General features: G+C 41.1%; 1 protein-coding gene across 10 annotated transcripts in view; it reads right to left on the reverse strand.

Moving 5' to 3' along the window:
* The window catches only part of PPP2R2B (protein phosphatase 2 regulatory subunit Bbeta), a 469020-nt gene that overhangs the window by 126934 nt on the left and 319171 nt on the right, over positions 1-22915 (reverse strand). The window contains exon 2 of one of the 10 annotated variants that reach the window (XM_043590399.1): positions 1481-1507. The exons of the other annotated variants lie outside the window; for them this stretch is intronic. Coding sequence (XP_043446334.1) covers positions 1481-1502 — 22 coding nt within the window. The 5' untranslated portion in view covers positions 1503-1507. The remainder of the gene's footprint in view (positions 1-1480; positions 1508-22915) is intronic. 10 annotated transcript variants of the gene reach the window in all.

Consider the following 22915-nt stretch of genomic DNA (forward strand, 5'->3'; position numbering starts at 1 on the left):
AAGAAAAAGAACAGAACACTAGAGACTGGGTGGGAAGATCTTTAAATGCCAAGAAGTCTGACCCAGTGAACTATTTCAGTCAAACACACAGTTTGAATTGGATTGCCCGATTGCTGAGAAGGGCTTTCTGCATTAGACAGTTCATTAGTGGCTCAGCCAGTTTCTAGGACCTGTCGGTCTCTGCTCTGTGTGCCTGGAGTTAGCAAAGTGACAGAGTGAAGGCTGCTTGAGTGACAGGTGCCAGTGAGTCACAGGGAATAACGGGTGAAACAGCAGCTACCCAGAGGCACCAACCACACCCTTAGGCTCAGGATCCCAAAAGTGTACACAGCTAAAAATGAGGCTTGGTGTCAGTGGAAAACTATTTGCTGAGCACCTTCTATGTGTCTAATCTGGGGCGTTGTTCTGAGAAGTAATTCTAGGAGGTAGTCAACAGCAGTCTTCCAGCCCCTGTTTCAATTCCAGCTCCACTAGTCAGCAGAGATAGCTAATGTTGGGTATAATTCTTAATGTCTTTCTCCACACTGCTTACCTAATCTGTAACATGGGAGTGGTATTATACGGAGGATGAAATGAGTAAATTTATGCAGGGCACTAAGAATGGTGTTTGACACACATAAACACTAAATAAGAATTAGAATAATACCTTACCCAAAAGTAATATAATGAATGATTAACAGTATCACTTCTCCATTCACAGCTTTGCCATGTATAACAGATGTGCCTTAGGACAAATTACCTGGGTTCTCTGAATCTTAGTTTCATTATTTGTAAAACAAAATGATACTGGTACCAATATGGAAGAGCATTAGGAGGATTAGATGAGATAAGGAAGAGAACACCAACCGCAGTGGTTGGTCACATCTGACCAGCAGGGTGGTTTTATTTAACGCTGCAATGTTAGTCCACAAAAAGATTTCCAATTTTTTGAATGATATGTTTACCTTTAGAAATTATGAAATTGCATATAAACAATCCAGATTTTCAGTTTCTTTGGAAGTCAATAGATGGGTGCCACTGGATTGGCATTCCCACATGGCCACTGCTGGCTTGAGCTGGGACTTGTGGCTGCGCCCTTTAGAAAGGAACAAGGCCTTAAATTTACCTCTTCTCCCACCACTTCCTACTGGTCCCCAACCTTGAGGCCAAACGTCAGCTCCCATTTATCCTCCAAAGGCTTCTCTCTACTGCTCTGCTTTCATTTTTGATGTTACTTGGCCTCTGTAGGTATCTGAGTTAGCAGGGGCTGGTCTTAAGGGCTTGCAGGCATCCTCTGGACACTGTTACCTCTATAAGCCTGCGTAAAAGGAAGCAACCCCTTTCTCCACATAGCTCGAGGCCATTTGTCTCCACTGGCAAACAAGAGTGTAGAATGTGTCAATTCCAGGGCTAAAGGCTGGCTTCTCCACTGAGCTGAGCACCTCCTTGAAGAATAGCCTCCGATCCAAGAATCGGCCCCATAAATTCATAATTTACTCACCCTGAGTCTTCTTCAGTTCCATTTAGACTGAGGGTAAAAGATATGGGACAAAAGTTAGGGGTGCTATACAATAATGCTGTAGAACCAAGTTTTCTAAAATATGTCCTATGGATTATCAGTCCCTCAAGATTCTGATCTTTGAGTGAAAAAAAGTCAAAATACTTTTGGGAAACTGCTTACACTTATCTTGTGTCATGGGGACTCATCTGGGAAAGTCAGTAACTCAGAAATCCTGTGAGAAAGAAATTCATCCTCAATTCATTCAACAGCTATTTACTAAGCACCTACTATGTACTGGGCATTCTTCTAGGTATTGGGGATTTGGCGCTGAAAGACAGTAACTCTGAATTCAGGTAACTTATTCTAGTGTAGAATAAAGAATGATGCTTCACTCCGTTTTATGTCTTGCAAAACTTACTTCCAGAGGCCCTTCATGATGAAAGAATGGTGGATATTTTTCTCCTATTAATGCTTAACAAAGTAAGACCACTCTAGAACCCTTCTTACTGAGAGAAACACACAATTTATTTCTTGAAAGGTCAATGGACCCATTAGGGCAGACTTACTTGGGAAGAACTACAGGCTCACCTGGGGTCTCAGATTTGGCAAAGGTTTTTTTGAGAATATCACACAAAGGGTTAACTTGACTTTCACCTCAAAAGTAGAGTGTTTTTCTCTGCATCTAATATGAGCCAGTTGGAAATGTATTTGTTTTTCAGTGTTTAATCTTCTGCATCACCCACTGTTGATTAGATTTAATTAATTTATGTTTCTAATGAATTTAGAAACTCACAGTGCTGTAGCAGGAAAATTTTCAGACAGCATCTGGCCACCAAATGGATTGATTACCTTGTCTGCAAAAGTCTTTCAAACATCTGGGGCCTGATTTTGTGAAACATCCAGAAGCTCTTTCAGAGGTAAGAAACGCCCATTGAGGGGAGAGAGGGGGTATGAGAAATAGGTAGGGTTTGCTTTGATCTGTAAATCTGGATTCTGGCACTCCCCCAATATGAAATCACATTTTGCTGCTCATTGGCACAGTTTCAGTGGCACCAAATAGACAGATCTGAATCTATTTTGTTTGACATAATCAGAATCTACCAGGCCTGAGCCCAGGCTGACACCCAGTGAACTCTTTTGGCACTTCCTTCCATGTGGAGGCTCCTGCTGATCATTAAGATGAAACATTTATAGAAAGCATTTAGAGAGAAGCACTTTGCTCTCATTCATTCAACAAACATTATCGGGGGCCCACTGTGTCTGGCACGGAGCCACTGAAACTCTTGGTTAGCTGCTCTTGGCAACTACCCTAGAAAGTAGGCACACACTCTTCTCCCATTTTCATAGTTATGAAACAAGTACTATACAAATAATAATTACTAACATTAATATCAACACCAATAGGGGATAGACAGACAGACACACGCACACACACACACACACACACACACACACACACACACATAGGAAGCACTTTACATGCATTCACTCATTTAACCCTCGCAATAAAACCAGGAGGAAGATGTTATTATCACTCCCATTTTACAGATAAGAGTACTAAGGCAAGGAGAGCCTATGTGACTTGTCCAGATAACCCAGAAACCCTTGGCAGAATCTTCCAATATAGGCAGTATGCCTGTGCTGTTAACTGATTTGCATTAGTGTGTCTGGATAACATTTATGGAAGACTTACTATGTGTTAGACATTATCCTAGGGGATCTGGTGCATTTATATTTTAATCACTCACACCTAATACAGTGGGTATCACTATTTCCCAGCAGGGAAGCTGAAGCCCAGAAACATTAACTTTTCAAGGTCACAAGGAGAGTTGGTCATAGACTAGGCTTTAACTCAGGTCTGTAGGCCTACGAAGGCCACATTTTGCCTACTGAGTCACCTGCTAACAGACATATGGTAAAGAGGTGGTGTGACCTCTGTAGCTTGCTCAAAAGTACACAGGAAACCTGCTGGACAAGTCGGAGGAGAAGGGTGGCCTGGCAAATCAGCAGAGCTGAGACTCCAGAAGAAAGGAGATAAAGAATGTACAAAATGTAAGAAACTTGCTCCATCTTAAAGAGGTAGGTGAGAGATGGAAGTCTGATTGCCTGACTGGTTTTTCTGGCTCAACTTTCAAGAGAAATGATGGACAACTAGGTGGGCTGCTTATGATAAAAACAACAGTGCACAAGCCACACTAAGCATCTGAAATTTTCTGAACAATAGATGCAGACTGTTGCTCAATCAGGTTGTCAGGATTCCATGCTGGTGCTGATAAACCCTGGTTTTTCATGATACGATATCATTTACTAAGTCTGGTTACTTCTCTGATTTGAAAACCCCATTGTCTGTGACCATTCTTTTCTTGCCCAAGCCTCTTCCTTGACACAGTCACCTACCTTCTTTATTCCTTCCTATATGCTCCTTCTCTACCTGGAACCCCTTCCATCTCAGTCTCCTCCTTGCTTGGCTAATTGCTATTTGTCCTCAAGCCTCAGGTTGGGAGCCTCTTCCTCCAAGAAGCCTTCTTTGACTTTATTATTCTGGGTTCGGGGCCATTTTAAATGCGACCTGTGCTTCCTTCTAGTTCAGCACACATTACAGTGGAAAGTAACTGCTTCTTTGTTTGTGGGTCTCTTCAGTGAGACAGCATGCATTGACTACTATTGTAGCCCCAATGCAAAGGTATGGTACACAATAGGGATCCAATACATATTGAAAGTGATGGATGGAGGGACGGATTGTCAACTTTGTAACACCCTCTTGGCTGGTCTCCCTGTTTGAAATCTCTCACCTCCACACTCAATGCTACATCCCAGAAGTCATTAAACTTTTCTGTAAACCTCATTCATGTTGTTTTCTTTTTTATTACTTCCCTTGAATACTCACATGGAAGTCAGATAGTGGTATCTCGGGGGTGGGAAGCAGTTCAGTCAGAGGGGGCATAGAGTCCTAGAAGTGTCCTATACCTTGATGTTGGTAATGGTGACAAGAATGTATAGGTATGTAAAAATCAATGAGCTAAACATGAGTAAACAATGCTCTACTTTAAGTAATACTTGAATACAAATAAACATATCCCTTGAAGGCTCACTGTGTTGACAGGATAATATCCGGACCTTCTCGCTCCAGAGTTTGAGGTTCTTCACTCATGGCCTTCTTGTTAAGTTCCTTGCTCAAATTTACTTCACTAAAACACATGCTCTGATCTGCTCACAAGTCTCCAAACTCTTGTCATTTCACTCCCATCTCTATGCTTAAAATCATGCTGTCTTATCCTAATTGATTTCTCTTCCTTCTTCTTTGACCTTTTGACAGCTTTCCCCATTCTGGAAGGACCAGGATGAATCTTCCTTCATGAACCTCATTAGCCTCTCTTTTCTCCGAACCCCTGACTACTGTGTCTGGTTATTCATACATGGAAACCTAAAGAATGTAGGCTCTTTGAAGGCAGAGACTTTATCTCATTTCCAATTTTTATATTTAGTATAATACCTGGTACAATGGTGGATTCTAAATATGTACTTGTTATGAATATCATGAGGGCCTATCTATGTGCTCAGACCCATGGCAGTTATGAGCTTGCATAGAGATTAAAAAGACAAGTTGTCTGTATCATCTAGGATGAAACCTTAGTGTGGCTGTTAAAACCATGGACATAGGATTCATACATGGTTTCAAATCCAGGTTTCACAACTCAGTGGCTCTGTGATTGACCGTACTCAACTGCCATCATCAAACTCTGCTTCCTCATCTGTATCATGGGGACTTTCTCATTAGGGTTGTTGTGAGAATTACATAAGAACATGATTATTTTGTTAGTGAACACTGAATTAGTCATTTTGCTAAAAAGAACAATCTTATCCAAATAAAAGTCCATGCTCTTAATAGTATCAGGCATAGGATTCAGCCCAGTGGCTAATTCACAGGAATATTTAACACACAGCAGATATTATTATCAGAGATATTCAATGGAGGAATATAGTTTCAGGGAAGAAAACCTATGAATTGGTAAAAATAGAGAAGGCAAAAAAAAAGTGGGTACATTGTGAGATGTGTACACGTGTACATAAACACAGAATGAATTTAATCCAAAACAAATTCCTTTGGGAAATTCCATCACATCCCATTACCACGGTCCCAAAGGCAAGAGCTGGCCTCTGATCTTTACATATTTAATATCTTTGAAAAAATTCTGAAACCATAACCATCTTGACACGGTACACAAAGGCAAGTATGTGTGGGAGTTGTATGCAAAATCATGGTCCTTTACTTCCAGCTCCCAGAATTCTTTAATCATCCTAATTCCTCATGCTTCTCTGCCAACTTTTGACCTTAGGATAGCTCTTTGATTGCTCAATAGGATTTGACAGCAAGGAAGGGGGAACACTGAGGAACACGTTCTCTGTGCACCCTTACACACTCACTGAAAAGACACCAGTTTAACAATTTTAATTCATATATACTTCTACTCATGTAATCAATAATTCATGGCAATTCCTCTGCAGCACTTTAGTGACAACAGAAAGGGCAGGATATTTCTTCTCTTCCCTTTGCCTTCCTTTCTTCACTTAGTCGTGCCTGGAGCCTGGAGAGTACAGAATCTCAAGAAAACAGTTTCCATGGTGATTCTTCCTTTGAGTACCCGACTGTATTTTGCTCTTTCTGGAGTGAATTAATGCTTTTTATTGCTTTCATGCTAAATATATTGAAGATTAGATTTGAGTTCCTCTGCAGTGATACAGTTTTATCAGGAAAATAGAAAGTAAAAACACAGCATGAAGAAACTATATCTTTCTGTCACTACACTATCAGAAAGGAAAAAAAAAAAAAACATTTCAGAGGAAAAAATAACCAGCCACAGGGAAATGGATGCAGGTGTCTGGAAGCTTGGATATGCATGTGTGCATCTCAATGTTAGAAAGCCTGTCTTGAGAGGAAATTGTCTTAATTCCTCCATATGTTGAAGGTGGTACAAGCTGACCACGAAACACTGAGTTAAAAGGAATAACTTGGGGTGCCTGGGTGGCGCAGTCGGTTAAGCGTCCGACTTCGGCCAGGTCACGATCTCGCGGTCCGTGAGTTCGAGCCCCGCGTCAGGCTCTGGGCTGATGGCTCAGAGCCTGGAGCCTGTTTCCGATTCTGTGTCTCCCTCTCTCTCTGCCCCTCCCCCGTTCATGCTCTGTCTCTCTCTGTCCCAAAAATAAATAAACGTTGAAAAAAAAAATTAAAAGGAATAACTTGATTTTTAATGTACTACCCTCTTCGCAGCACAGAAAATACAAGAGTGTGTAGGAACAAGGACATCTTCAAACTCATAATACCTTCCCTACTCCACACTTATTAAGGAGAGTCTTGCTTTCTACCAAAGCTAAATAACTGGCCTTCCTTACTTTTCAAAATTGCTAGATGACTTTCCCAACACTGCCCATGGCACTCTGAATTTCCTGACATAGAAGCTATCCCACTAATACTTACCATCCACTCATACAGCTTCCCCACAAGACCCTAAAAGGTCAGGGCCTGTGCCTTCCCCATTCACTCCATTATGACCAGCACAGCACATGAAGGAAAGGAAAATGAGGAAAATGACACTGTGAATGGGTAACTTTGGCAGTGAGGTCTCCTTTGTAAAATCTCAAAGGGCTGCTATGTCAGAGGAAGAAGGAATCGTGTGTAAATAAAAAATAAATCTGAGCAATAACTCCTGGTTTTCATGGGCTCTCCTTCCCTCTCTTGGGGCATTAAGGAGTTAAAGGGAAAAATTGGTGTTGGGGGGGGGTGCTGTGGGCAAAGAGTGTTACCATCCAACAACGCTTCCTTCTCTGCCATTATACACCTACCCTATGTGGCCTGGAGTCAAATCATCACTAGACACCAAATAGCTGGAGGAAAACCGGGTGGTTAGCCAATTTGAGGCAGGTAATAAACACCTATATCAAACCAGATACCGTCCTAGCTGCACCTGGCGACAGGAGTGAGCACAAGAATTTTTGCCCCCAGAAAATTTAGAGTGCAAGAGAGAGACATTTCGGGAGATCATGTGGAAGCGGATGGAGTTGAGTACCAACAAACACCCTTGGTTATTGATAACGATGCCAACAATTAATATTTACTCCTAAGTATGCTAGGTGTTTTTTAAGCACCATATATGCATGAACTCACTCAGAGCACATTCTCATAACACATCTCTAAGTTGGTACTATTATTTCAATTAGCAAAGAAAAAACTGAGGCTTAGGAAGGCTGCCTAACTTGCCTAACATCCTAAAGCCACTCAGTAGTAGAGCCATGATTCAAACCCAGACAGCTAGATCCTTGAGTCAGTATCTTAACAACTACAAGCCTCTGAATCTAAGGCTCATGGGATCTCACTTAAGAAAGCTAGGAGACGTTTCCCACAGTTTCCTTTGCTGTGTAAATTACCCACAGCTTACTCCATTTGTGAGGCGGCTCTATAAAGGGGTCCTTCTGGAACTCATTTTCTAGAATATCTAAATTCAAAATTTACTAATAGTATACTGCATTTCACTCCATAGAACACAGTGGCAAGAACAAGGTCTCAGGGTATTAACTCCGAGACACTTCCCTTCATTTCAAAGAATGTGGATCCCCTCCACTATGTGAAACATATGCATTAAATTAAAAAAGAACAGGAAGGAAGTGTATTAAGGCTCAAAGGGCAAGATTGTGAGGCTTTAAATTTTGCTTTTTGCTTCATTGAGATAATTTTCTCAGTTTTCTATAATGGGCATATATAATTTTAACTGTGACAAAATAACTCACTTAAGAAATGCAAAGACTTTCAACAAAAGGAAAGCAAAGATGGAAGAGAGAGACATTGATTTAGTGACTGTTATCTTTTAGATCTCAGAATTAGGAAGGAAAAACAAAGTTTAACCTCCAGCATTATCTGTCCTGCCCTGCATGACTCCCATGCATGGAATACTTTGAAATGAGACCCTTCTTCCATATTTAGTTACAAGGATTATTACCTATCGGGCAGTGAAAACGGAAGTGTGTTTGTTTTCACCAAGGGAGAGAATGGGGCTCAGAGATCATGTTCTTTGCGCACTCCTTACCTCAGAGTTAGCCAGTGTCTGTGGGTCTGTTGGATTCCAGAGCCTGTCAGTTCACACTTCCCTCCTGCCCTTCCCAACCGGACAAAGTCATGCTCCCACACGTGTGTAAGGTTAACTTTTATCATTAGAAAAAACAGCCTGAAGAGTCGCAGGGAATCTGATCAGGAAATGTAGACAGAGATATGTTCTGCATTTTCAGAAGAAACTGATGAGGTCTTTGAGGCACTTAGTGGAAAGCAGGAGGGGGAAAGCTCTAGGGCGCCTATAAGGTGTGAGTTTGGAGAGAAAAACACAGATTAGATGTGTCTTCCTGCCGGAGCTACATGTGGCATGCCAGCTGGCTCCTTTTCCAATTGCCTCTTTATTAGCGACTCCAACAATCATATTTTGCTAATCTTCTCATAAATAAAATATCATACATATCACAAAGGCATCCCTGATGGCAGACTGCGCTCCAAGTTAGCTAGAATGGATGAAGTGAAAACAGGGTAGCTTCAGGTATATATAATTATTACAATTACTGGCATCATAAATGTCTGCAAAATCGGCAGTGCGGCTGGGTGCTTGATGTTCTGTGCATCCCCAGGAATACAGGCTGCTGCTGTGACTTTTTAGGGTCTTACGGTATCTGTTTAGGGGCTCTCTTTTTATAGTCCTTGGCAGAAAAATAAAATTATTTTGCCAGAGATTTTATACCATACTACATCTGTTGTTCAATAATTAGCATCTTATATAGCAGAGAGAAGGTCAACTTGCATTTCTATATATTCTCCTCTCCCTCTTCATTTTCCCTGGCCTCCCAGAGAGGATAACCAAGTAATTAAGAGCTTGGGCTCTGAAGTCAGAAGGATCTGGGGTCAAAGCACAGCTCTGCCACATATTAACTGTAAGATCTTGGGAGTGTCAGTCACTCTCATTCCCAATTTCCTCCTCGGTAAACAGTGAAGAAAATCTTTCCTGTTTTATAGCTTAGTTGCGAGGATTCAGTGAGATAATGTGAATAAAGGAGCTGGCATCTGATGAGTCCTTAATAAAGGTCAGAAAGACAGGGGAAAAATAGGACATGAGGGACAAAAATGTGGGGGCAGAGTGGGTATGTTCATTGAGATTTTTTGTCTTTCTTTCCTCCATGAGAAGTTTATCATCTCACATTGGGTTCAAACTAATTTCTTTTATCTATATTGTTGGCTATAGCTTTCCTTCCCTACCCCAAAGTTAGAACCATAAATATCTCCCACTGATGCGATGATTAAGATAAGGTCCAAGGACTCTTTCCTCATTTAGTGTTTAAAAACAATCTTTTGTGGAGATTTTTGATGGATTGTAGGGATATTTATGACTCAGGCCTCCTGGCAAAGTCCCTTGATGCTGACTCATTCGTTACCCGGGGAGGGAAGGAGGCAGCTGAAATCATCATTCATTTATTCTGCTTCTCAGTTATGGTGAAAGGTCAGAGGTAAGCCACTCAGTGCAGGGCTCAGTAGGAGAATCAGATTTTCAATAACGTCTTCTTGACCTCAAGAGATAAAAGAATTTCTTTTTTTAAATGTTTATTTTTGAGAGAGAGAGGGGGAGAGAGAGACAGAGAGACAGAGCACAAGGGGGAGAGGGGCACCGAGAGAGGGAGACACAATCCGAAGCAGGCTCTAGGCTCTGAGCTGTCAGCAGAGAGCCCGACGTGGGTCTCGAACTCACACGCTGTGAGATCATGACTCACATGACTGAGCCACCCAGACACCCCAGCAAAAAAGAATTTCTAACAAACATATACTCATGAAAAGGTTTGCAAAGTCTTCCTTAACACAAATGCCACAGAACTGTAAGTGACAATATTCTGAGCGGTGCCTCTGGCTTCCAGCTCCAAACTCACAGAAACTCCTGCTCCTCTGCACAGTAAGTGAAAACCAAGTGACAGGTGACAGAGAGGGAGGAGGGACAGAAATAGAAAGGAGGCAGGATGTGGAAGTGCCACAGCGACTCTGGCCTTGAAATGAGGAATAAAGAGCAACCGTGCAGAGATAGAAAGGGAAATATAAAAGGTTTCCTAAAACAAGAATAGTACAACTTATGATTATTACCCTGAATAATAACAGCATTCATAACACCATCACTATCACACTATAATCACCCAGAAAGAAAACATCTATAAAATTTACTAAATATAAGAAGTTCAGAAATATAACACTTCTGTGAGTACTTTTTGTGTCAGGGACGGGGTGACAAAGTCTAAATGCATTCTTTCCTTTAATCCTCAATCAGTACTAGGAGACTGGTTCTACGTCGACACACATTTATAGCTGGGGAACGTGATGGAGGCTTAGAAAGGTAAATAACTTGCTTGAGACCACACAGTGACCTATGAAGCTGGTTTCTAAAGTCCGTTTTCTGCTACCACTGCTTCAGCAAAGGAGAGTTGTGTTGAAAATACCATCCAGTACCTATAAATTACTGATCTATACATACTGTAAAAGCCATTTTGGAGTATTCCACATTAGTCTTGGCTCTAGGTATAGGACATGGGAGAAAATTTCAGCCTCGTTTGGACTTCCAGGCCACTGTGAGCCCTTGGTATAGCTTCCTTTATAAAGGTGTATCAGTGGGGCTGCTGTTTCATAATGTATAAACTACAGACAGGTAGCAAGTGGCACATTCAGTGTAAGTTATATGGCAACAAAGGATAAAATGTATTGCCTTTTCAAAGCCTACGGCTGGTTGGTACAAAAAAATTATAATGGCATTACAGGATTGCTGATGTTTGCTTGAGGTCAATGTCAACAGAAATATTTTTGCAAGATATGAAATTGGACGGGTGGACATCTGTCTAGTTCAAATGAAACAGATGCTCCCAAGAGAGCTACCCTTGCCCCATGTTTTAAATAAAGGACTAACTTCTCTAGAGCCCATCTATCAACATTTGGTTTTCAGCAAGAAACATATGGTCTAATAGAAGCATATATACTAAGGCTTAAGACCAGAGATGTAAGATGGTAGGATGTACTGAGTTCTCAAATGAAGGCTGTTCTTTCTAAGCCTGGGCTAGAGCTTTAGACCAAACCTTCCTCAGCAAGCCTGGGGCTGGCATCCAGTTTGAAAAGCACATGAGAAGATCTGCGGCGGTGAAAGCGAAGTGCACGCATGCGCACGCACACACACGTACCATTGATACCGGGGCTGAATTCTGCTTGCCAGGGCCCTACCTCAAAGTCTTTGCAACATATTGGTTGGACAGTACAGATCTTCTGTGTTGAATTTAGTTTGAATCATGACAACAACATCACTAGTAATAATAGTAGTAGGAGCAGTAGTAACAATGGCTAACGTACGTAAGCATTTCCAAACACTGTTTTCAGTGCTTTATACATATTACCTCACAGGGTTGTTGTGAAGGTAAATGAGTGAGGTACTATTATTATCCCCTTTTAACAGATGGAGAAATGTATTAAGTGCTCTGAGTGTGATATTTCATTCATGCCTCCAAATTACCTACGTCGGTAATTCACGATTCCCATTTACAGATGAAGAAAGGGAGGCAAGAATGGTTACATGCTCAGAGGCCTACGACCAGTAAGCGAAAGAGCTGGAACTCACCCCCAGGTTTGTCTGATTTCAAAGCTCATATTTTTCCCTGATATCCTGATGGTATCAGTATTTCCTCTCTGATCTTGTGGCCATATCCTACCCCCACCCCCCTCCAGCCTCCAATCCTTTCTCTCACTCTGCCTGTTCTAGTGAGACTGAGATGCAATATGTCTACTTCCTGCTGCCACATGCGATAAAATCAATGCCTCATTCAAAGGGCTGGTGTGACAACTGAAATCCTACAATGTATGGAAAGGGTTTGCCTGGTACTTCCCAAATAAAGACCTGATTCTGATTACTGGACTCACATCACAGCTCTCACCATCCTCCCCTCTCCCTGCTAGGGACATTTCCTTCACAGGTCCAGAAGGGAGTTGAGGATGTATTTCCAAAGAGAGGAAGTAAGAGGACCAAGGGTTAACATGTGGGAGGTGGACTGTACCAGATGAGAGGCAAGGGAGAGGGGGAACAGCTTTGGATCTCATTGCTGGGAACCCTCATATTTTTTTATTATTTGTATAAATCACTTGACTGTGAAGGCACCACAGACCAAAGCCTCTGAGTATGCCGATGATAATAAATTGGGTAGCACAATAAATAGTAAGGGAAACCAGGCTGCCAAATGAAGAAGGATTTAGATCATTTAAATCCTAGGCTATGGGTTGTCAAATCCAGTTTAATACTGGTAAGTGTGGGATAATAACTCAAAGCAAACACTCCTCCCATCCCAAACCCCCCAGCCGCAGCCCTTCCAACTACTTCTCTCACCCTTGCAAACAGAATGAGCACCCCAAGGGGATTTTCAGAATGAAAAGGGATGGTATATACTGACCAGAAATGAGCCCAAGTTATTACATAATAATCCCAGATGCCTCAGCTTGGGCTTAGAGCAAATACGAACAGCTAATAGAAAGCTGCAAGGTTCGATTAGCTGCAAAAGAGATTCTAAATCAGCGCAGGTTTTATACTATTAAATTGGATGGGGAAAAAGAGTCTTGTGGTTGGATATAGTGGAGAGATGGAAAGGATTAGGGAAACATAGAGCCATGAGCATTGCTGGGTGGCTAAGGCATGGCCTTAGGGTGGAGTCAACTTGGAGGGTACTACGTCAAAGCACGAGACAATTTAGTCATCTGAATGGCCCATTCTCAGCAGTCCTGGCCGTCCTTAGACCCACATTTGGAGACACGGCCTTGAGGGCAACAGAAGTAGGATCGTATTTAGTGACACTGGAATCTCAGCAATTGTAAAAGTCATTACTTGATTTGATGTTGATGAATTATTTTATTAGTTCAACAAATACTTATTGAACACCAAATATGTGCCAGGCATTGACTGTTCCAGAGCTGAAGGTCTATCACTATGCAAAACATGTGATGGTAACAATGCTAGCAATTGAGCATTTACACCACACCATGTTCTTCACATTCAATTAGATCCTTTAGTCATCCCGACAATCCAAGGATTCATTTACTGTTATGACATGAATTCATATGTAGAAGCCCTACCCCGCAATGTGATGGCATTTGGAGGTGGGGACTTTGAGAGGTGATGAAGTTTAGATATGGTCATGAGGGTAGGGCCCTAATGATGGGATCAGTAGACTTGTAAGAAGAGACACCAGATACTGGCACATAATAGAGAGCCCAGAAATAAACCCATACTTAATATGGTCAATTAATCTACAGGCAAGAATATACAAAGAAGAAAAGATAGTCTCTTCAATAAATGGTATTGGGAGAACTGGACAACCACATGCAAAAGACTGAAACTGGATCGCATTTTTAACACAATATACAAACTAAATGCAAAATAAATTAAAGACCTAAACGTGAGACCTGAAACCATAAAGCTCTCAGAAGAAAACATAGGCACTATTCTCTTTGACAATGGCCTTAGCAACTTTTTTCTAGATATGTTTCCTGTAGCAAGGGAAAGAAAACCAAAAATAAACTATTGGCACAGAGAAAGAAATCAAAAGCACAATGAGATATCACGTTATACCTGTCAGAATGGCTGGTATCAAAAACACAAGAAATAACAAGTCTTGGTGAGAATGTGGAGAGAAAGGAAGCCTCCTGCACTTTTGGTGGGAATGTAAATTGGTTCAGCCACTATGAGAATCAGTTTGGATGTTCCTCAAAAAATTAAAAATAGAAATATTGTATGAGCCAGTGATTCTACTACTGAGTATTTACCCAAAGAAACCAAAAAACACTACTTTGAAAAGATATATATACACACCTATGTTTATAGCAGCAATATTATGAAGCAATCTAAGCATCTGTTGATAGATGGATAAAGAAGATGTGGTGTGCATACACACCCACACACACAATGAAATATTATTCAGTCATAAAAAAGGAATGAAATCTTGCCATTTGCAACAAGAACAGACTCAGAAGGTATTTTACTAAGTGAAATAAGTCACACAGAGAAAGACAAATACTGTATCATTTCACTTACATGAGAAATACAAATACTGTATAATTTCACTTATAAAAAAACCAATGAACAAAAACCAAAAAAGCAGAAATAGACCTGTAAATATAGAGAACAAACTGGTAGTTGCTAGCAAAGAGTAGGGAGATGGAAGAATGGGCAGAAAGGGTGAAGGGGAGTTGCAGGTGCAGGCTTCCAGTTATGGAATGAATATGTCACATGAAAGATACAGCATAGGGAATATAGTCAATGGTACTATAGTGGTGTTGAATGGTGACAGATGGTAGCTAAACTTGCAGTGAGCATAGGATAATATTGAGAGTTGTCAAATTACTGTGTTATATACCTGAAACTAATGTAACATTGTATATCAACCATGCTTCAGTAAAAAAAAAAAAAAGGTAAAAATAAAGTAAAATGACTTAAAAAACGAGGGACATCAAACAGCTTGCTTTCTTTCTTCTGTGTGAGGACACAGTGAGAAGTAGTCACCTGCAAGCCAAGAAGAGAGTCCTTGCTGGGAAAGTGAATCAGCCAGCACATTGATCTTGGACTTCTCAGTCTCTAGACTGTGAGAAATAAATTCCTGTTGTTTTAGCCACCCAGACTATGGTATTTTGTTATGGCAGCCGGAGCCGACTTATACAGTCACTATTATCATCACCATTTTATAAATGAGGACACTGAGGCTCAGAGAGATGAAGTAACCTGCCCAAGATCATGCAGGAAGAATAATCCTGACACCCATACCTCATCTGTTCAGAGGTCGGCTGCTTTTACACTGCTTCCAAAGGATGGAGTCAGTCCTAGCAATCACTGTGAGGAGTGACGACATCTCTGCTGGCTTTCCCCCCACGCCAGCATCACCCCCTTTCCTAGGTGTACAGGTAGCTACATTTCACAAGTGCTATATGAACTATCATGAATTAGAATGTCCTGGCTCTGGTGTGATCTGGGAACTACTAATGACATCATCATGAGGCTATGAAATCAGGATTTTAGCTTTGTGCTCTCATCCCTGCTCCACCCCAACCCCATAGGACACATCTCTGGGTCACTTTGGGCATCTCTAATTGGCTCTTTTTTAAAATCAGTAACTTTTATTCTTAAGCCCAGTACTGGCCACCCAACAGAAGTCATGTGAGCCACATACATAATTTTAAATTTTCTAGTAGCAACATTAAAAAAAAACCAGAATGATCTATTTTATTTAACCAAATTTAATGAAAATATTATGATTTTAAACTGTAATGAGCAAAAAAATTATTAGTGGGTCTTTCTTCTGTCTTTTTGTCATACAAAACATCTCAGTTTGGACTAGCCACATTTCAAGTGCTCAATGGGAGGGAGTGAGCTCTAGCTGCATTCTGAATTTTCATGATCTTATCCTAACTATATTGTGTTATACTGTCCTATTAGATTATAAGAGCTGTGCTTTCTAGTGGTGTTTGAGTATCTAGCACATGCCAAGAATGTACTGAGCATTTTCATACACATCACATGTAACCCTTCCAGTAGCTCTCCTAGAAAATATTGTTGGCCCTACACTACCCGTGAAGAAACTGAGCAAAATAAGTGGAGACTCCAAGATTATAGGAACTATTTAATGTTATCTCTTCAACTTAGCATTGCCTTGTCTAGAACATGGTTCAACAATATCCATGGAATGAATGGAGGGTTGCTTAGCAAGTCTGCAGAAGACTGGGATTTGAAACGACTCTGACTGATGTCAAAGATTTGTAGGCTTTCATTGATGTCACCTTAATTCCTATGGGTCTGTCACAGACCCTTAATGCAGTGTGAAGTGATTCCCTAATGCTGGTTAAATATACAAGTCTTTCATCTCAGTCAACTAATTTATAGATGTGAAACTCTTCATCCAGGTATTATATTTACTGGTGTCTCCTTCCCCTTTGATGGTATCTAGTTTAACAAATAGTCATTAGATACCTACTCATATCAGCAGATTATGCTCAACCCCAGATGCACAAAGATCACCAACACATGATCCCACCCTCATCCTCCTAGTCTGGTTTGGAAGTCATGTTATACGAGTGTTTAATACAGTGAAAAGCTACTAAGAACCTGAGATTCTGACTGAGCTGGAAGTGACTATAAATACCATTTTATAATCTGCACTACATAATTTGGAGCAAATTATATACTATCCAGATTCCACAAAAGGAGCTCTGCTGTTACCAACATGAGGTTCTTGAAGGAAGAAACTCATACATTTTTACTCCCCAAAGTATTTTACAGAGTGCTAAGTAAATGACAGGTGGCCATCTCTTAATTAACTGGCCCAGCTCTGTTTCTGCTTCTGTGTGTACCAAGTAACCAAGAGTCAGATTCCTCATGGACAAAGAGTGGCTTGGTCAGACATGGTTAAAGTTCTAATTATAGACAGCACTTCTCAGAGAATAAAGAGGTAGGAAGGCTCTCCACTCTGACCTGAGAGAGCCTTGTAAGTAATTCTGTTGAGAGTTTTTTTTTTATTAAATTGATTAATTAGTAAAGTAATTCATTCAAAAATTTATTAACTATTATGCATTAGCCAGTATGACTAGAACTAAGAGCATGCTAGTTCCTGCCCTTGAGACTTGCACTGTCTGGTGAGGAATATGGACTTGTAAGGAGGTAACTGTAGTATAGTATGATAGAAACTAAAATAAGGAAAAGTACAGAGTATTATGGCAACATGTAGGAGAAGCATCTAATTTGAACTTGGGGTTATCAGGGGAAGCCCTCTGGAGAAAGTATCCTAAATCTAGTGGGAAAGGATAAATCAAAGTCAGCCTGAACAAAGGCAAAAGTATACCAGGCATAGGGGACAGCTCCTAAGACCCCTAACAACACATTTGAGGACCAACAGAGACTTTAGTGTGATAGAAGCATGAAGTGCTGGGCAGGGTAAAAGAAAGAGGTGTATTCAAATGATACTACAGAAGAAAGCTTGAGATTCGTGACAAAGATCTTCATGGGCAACAGCAAGAGGAGACATCAAGGGTTTAAGGAGAGAAGTGAGAATTATGCTTTGAGAATATTATAGCCCTTGCTGTGTTTCATTATGGTACTTCTTACTTTCTGTAGTCATTGTTTGTCTATATACCTCTACCATTACACTACGAGCCTTAAGACAAGGCTCCTGTCTTATTTCTCTTTGTATCTCGAGTGACCAATGCAGTATCTACTAGATAATTGATGCTCAATACTTGTTTTAATGAAAGATATCTGTAGGAATCCTTGGTAGATTTGAGGGGACTCAGTCTGCTGAGGATGTATTATCACAGGGATCCTCAACTTAGATTCCTTGGATCTCTTGAAATTACATGCAAAAATGTGGATGTAAATATGTACACGTTTTCAGGAGTGAGGGATCATCACTTTCTTGAGATTCTCAAAGGTGTCTAAGACCTCACAATGATTATGAAGCACTGAATAAATACAGAATGTTGGGAAATGTGGTTTATGAGCCTGGCTCTAGCTAGGGAAGACCTCTCAAAGGCCAAATGCTCAAGGACAGTTCACAGCAAAAGCAGCAAAATGAAGAGCAGTTATGGATTTCCAAGTGGAGGGGATGGAGAAAGGGTCAAGGACTAGTTCTATGGTGGGAAGATGATATGTGCAACAAAAGGGAAAAGAAACTTGGAGATGGAACAGCAGTTTCCCTCATGTCTTCTGGGTTAGCAATCAATAGCTACCACAGTACTTAAAGAAAACAGTTCTAGGTAGAGCAATATGGAACTGTGAAGTCACTACTGCAACAGGCCATTGTAGACAAAGGACCCTGAGAGGCCCAGAACCTAAGGAAGACAAGGTACCGGTTGTCATCACTGGAAGAAAAAGATTTTGTGGAAGCCAACTCCCTCCCTTTGTCTTTTGTGAATTTGGGTCTGCAAACTTAAAATAGTTTTATTTGTTTGTTAATTAGTTAATTAATTATATTTTAGAGAGAGAGAGAGAGAGAGAGAACAAGTGAGTGGGGGACAGGGAAGGAGGGAGAGAGGGAGGGAGGGAGGGAGAAAGAATCTCAAGCAGGCTCCAGGCTCAGCGCAGAGCCAGATATGCTGGGCTCAATCCCACCACCCTGGGTTCATGACCTGAGCTGAAATCCAAGAGTTGAACACTCAACTGAGTGAGCCACCCAGATGCCCCTTGAAATAGTATTTTTAAAAGACAGAAATTACACACACACACACACGGGAAAAATTTCTTGCTAGATATCCATTAAAATTTTATGATAATTCTGTCTCGATGTCAGAAAATTATTATTTTTTTTACATCACATAACTTAAAAAAAAATAAGCATGCTTTGCTTTTATAGGCATCACCTGGGGAAAATAATTCCATTTTGAAGAATTATAGGATAAAGAATGCAAAAAAAAAAAAAACAACTATTGTGATGATGGTCACAGGAAAGCATTGTACACATTCATGTTTCATAGGCCATGAAGATCATAATCACCAAAGAAACACATTAAAAATGCAGATTCCTGGGCCCAGCCCCAGTTCTACTGAATCAGACCCTTTAGGAAACAGGAACTGTGAATCTGCAACTTAAAAACTCCCCAGGTAACTCCTGTGCTGACCACAGGGACTTTGAAAATACCAGGTCAATAAAGGTGAGTCATGCTCAGTAAAGAAGTTTCAGAACCAGCAAGCAACCTTTCTTCTCCATATATGCACATGCCACAGGCACTAAGAAAGCATGGGGCAGGGGTGAGTTTATTACATCCTCTTAACTTTTTATTTAGTGATTTAGCTAAAGTGATTTTTTTCTACCTTCCAAAACATTCTCATATATATTTTTTAAAAATGTGCTTATAATCTGAAATTGGATGTAATAGTGGCAGGGGAAGGAAGCCAGTGTAAATTATGAGCTGACAATGTTGTATATCCATGCAAATCCCACCTTTCTGAGAAGAGAGGATGAAACCACTAATGGTGTCCTTGTAGACAGCATACTTCCTTATAGATACCTGAGAATCTTTCACCCTTTTATCCATTTAGATGCCAGGGTGGAATCAACAGCTGGGGGTATTAACACTCCAAGGGGCTGCCTCTCTCAGGTGGTGATGGATAATCCCCAGGGCTCTGAGGATCAGGTAAGATCAGGAAGGGTGGATTTTTTTATAGCTGCAAGTCCTGCCTATGCTAGAAAATTCCAGTACTAAGACTACAATTTAGGTCACCCAAATTTTAATTTATTTTATCATGTTATATTTGATACACCATTGCATGTCATCCCACATTCTTTTGGAAGAGAATGGAGTAAAAATATTCTAGTTCAACAATCCTGTTTTGACAGATCAATATCAGCCTAGTTTCCAAATATAAACAGGTGGACTGAGTGCTCTTTCTATGCTTGTAGGTAAGACACTGTATTTTTTGTGGAGGGAGACTTGTCTGGGTTTGCATTACACTGGTGATTCTTCATGGAGGTAATGGGATTTCCTTAATCGAGCCCATTAGACTATCTTCTTGTAATTATCTCAGGGGCCAATCTGTCTATGTAATGGGCTCTGGAGGAATCAAACCTTCAGGTTCTTACAAAGGAAAATGTTGTGTACATGTCAGAAGAAAACCGTTTTGAAGAATTACTGGCTAACCATCTCAACAACAGCCGGGGGGGACTTTGCTGTGATACTGCAGGAAATTGCTGGATTTGGGACTTTATTGCTCCAAAGGGTATTTCTTTTTTCATGGGCGTTTTAATAAATCTAAAATGTGCATGACGCCAGTGGCACAGGGGACTCCACACCATCTGGTGAGGTTGGGCAGGCTGCTGCCTGCTCACTGTGGGAGGATACCAGAATCTTAAGGGTTGGAGAGACTGCCAAAATTCTGGATGGCTCTGGGTGTAACTAATGATTAGCTCTACAGCCTTGCTGGATTGGACTGGCCAGTTGTCTTGGTTCCTTTCATCAGGACCACCAATGTCCCGACACAGTGGACACGTATCCCAACTTTTCAGCCAGTGCTACTACAAGATATTCACACTATGTGATGATAAACCAACTTCCTCATTCTCTGTTTTGCAAATTTTAATGTGGAGTACAGAGAGAGTAGATCCATAGTGAAGAGGAAATCATGAAAAGCCAAGAACCAAATGATGAAAATATAACAGTATTAGTAATTGTGATGGGTTGAATTGGCCTCCCCAAAATTCATATGTTCAAGTCTTGACTTCTATATTGTGATTTGATTTGAAAATAGGGTCACTGCAGATATAATTAGTTAAAATGAGATCATTAGGGTGGGCCCTAATCCAATGTTACTGGTATCCTTCTAAAAAGGCAAAATTGGGACACAGAGACACTTGCACAGGAAGAAGGCCACATGAACACATAGGCAGCAGTTGGGATGATGTATCTTGCATCTACAAGCCAAGGAACTCCAAAGAATGACAGGAGCTGGCAAATAGGCATGGGGCATTTTCTCTGTTCCTCAGTTCCATAAGATCACTGCCCTCAGAAGTGACCAACCCTACCAACATCTTGCTCTCAGACTTCCAGACTCCAGAACCATAAGATACTAATTTTCTGTTGTCTAAGCCATGCAGTTCATGGCACTTTGTTATAGCACAGTCACAAACGAACCAGGTTCCATTCTGAGCATTCTGTTTATATTATCTTTGAATCCTCTTCCTAAAAAAATTAAAAAAAAATTTTTTTAACATTTTTTTTGAGAGACAAAGAGGGACAATGCACGAGCAGGGGAGGGGCAGAGAGGGAGACACAGAACTTGAAGCAGGCTTCAGGCTCTGAGCTGTCAGCACAGAGCACAATGTGGGGCTTGAACCCACGAACCATGAGATCATGACATGGGCTGAAAGCAGATACTTAACTGACTGAGCTACCAGGTGCCCCTAAGATTTTTTTTAAATGTTTATTTTTGAGAGAGAGAGAGAGACAGAGAGACAGAGAGACAGAGAGACAGAGAGACAGAACATGGGGGGGGGGGGTGGTAGGGAGAGGGAAACAAAAAATCCAAAGCAGGTCCAGGCTCTGAGCTGTGAGCACAGAGTCCAATGTGGGGCTTGAATCCATGAACCATGCATGACATTACCACCTGAGCCAAAGTCAGATGCTTAACCAACTGAGCCACCCAGGTGCCCCTCTTTGAATCCTCTTTAACATCAGTCCTATGGTCTGAAGATTGGCGTGACTTATTAATTGGTAGAAAATGAGTGGCTGGGCGATGGAGGAAGAATTCTTTTCCTTTCCTTTTTACCACCAACAGAATATTCTAGTGGGGTTTTCAAAGTACACAGGGCTGCAAGGGCCTTGGGGGATAGGGTGAGGTAGGATTCGTATCCTGCACATGTGACTTTGCTTATAGAATTCTCACATGAGGCTACTAGAAGATGCCATGTTTAGGACTCTCCTTAGCACAGATGCTGTTTTCAAGAGAAGGAAAAGGGGAAGCAGCTCTTGTGTGCCTAGAGAAGAGGAAGGGTGGTATGAATTTTAGCCCAGGGACTCCGAGGGCATTCTTTACTTCTGGACTAAATGCGGGCTCCCCAGAGCCTATTCTGATTCAAACCTCTCTGAACACTAAGGCTCTCCAGTGCTTTAGTGTTTTTAAATTTCCCTTTCTGACACTGCTTAAAATCTATTTCAGTTCTCCTCCCTGTCCCAGTCAAGTTGATTTTCTCATGCTTTATTCCAACAAGCCCTTTGCAGTACAAGGAAGAAAACAGACGCCACATTATGAAACCCAAAGGACAAGGGGCTGAACGCCACGTCATAAGCTAACATGTGCCCTAAATACGGTCGCCAAGTCAACCAGCCAACATGGCTGCCAATCACCTGCGTCCATATTGAGTGATCTGCAGCCGGATTACGAAGATTAAAACCAGTCCTGATGACGTGCAAAAGTGGGCCCGACTGATCGTATCGATTCTTCCCCACTGAGAGGGAATCACAGGTTAGCAGGCAGAAATCAATTCCACTGCATTAAGCTAAGCCAAGTGGAGGTTTATTCATACCATGCTTGGGAACGTCTTTACGAAAATGGGGAATATTTTTTTAAATCTGTGTACAGATACATACACTCGTTTATAAATAAATACTTAAGTATTTACATAGATACCTGCGCCTTCTTCCTTTTTTGTAATATTTAAAAATCTGAAGCACAATGGTACAGAACACAAGGCTCTCCCACCTCCAATTGTGTTTTTTTTTTTTTTTTAAATGAAAGAAGCTATGTGTGTTGAGATGTCGTCGACTTGGCTAGTTTAACAGTACCCCAGATTTCAGGGCGGAATGGGAGAGCAGACACGCATCCACTGCAGCCAAAGAGGCAAAGGGAGCCATTTGCTCTTGAGGAAATC

This window comes from Prionailurus bengalensis, chromosome A1 (genome assembly GCF_016509475.1).
Source record: "Prionailurus bengalensis isolate Pbe53 chromosome A1, Fcat_Pben_1.1_paternal_pri, whole genome shotgun sequence".
Classification (NCBI taxonomy): domain Eukaryota; kingdom Metazoa; phylum Chordata; class Mammalia; order Carnivora; family Felidae; genus Prionailurus; species Prionailurus bengalensis.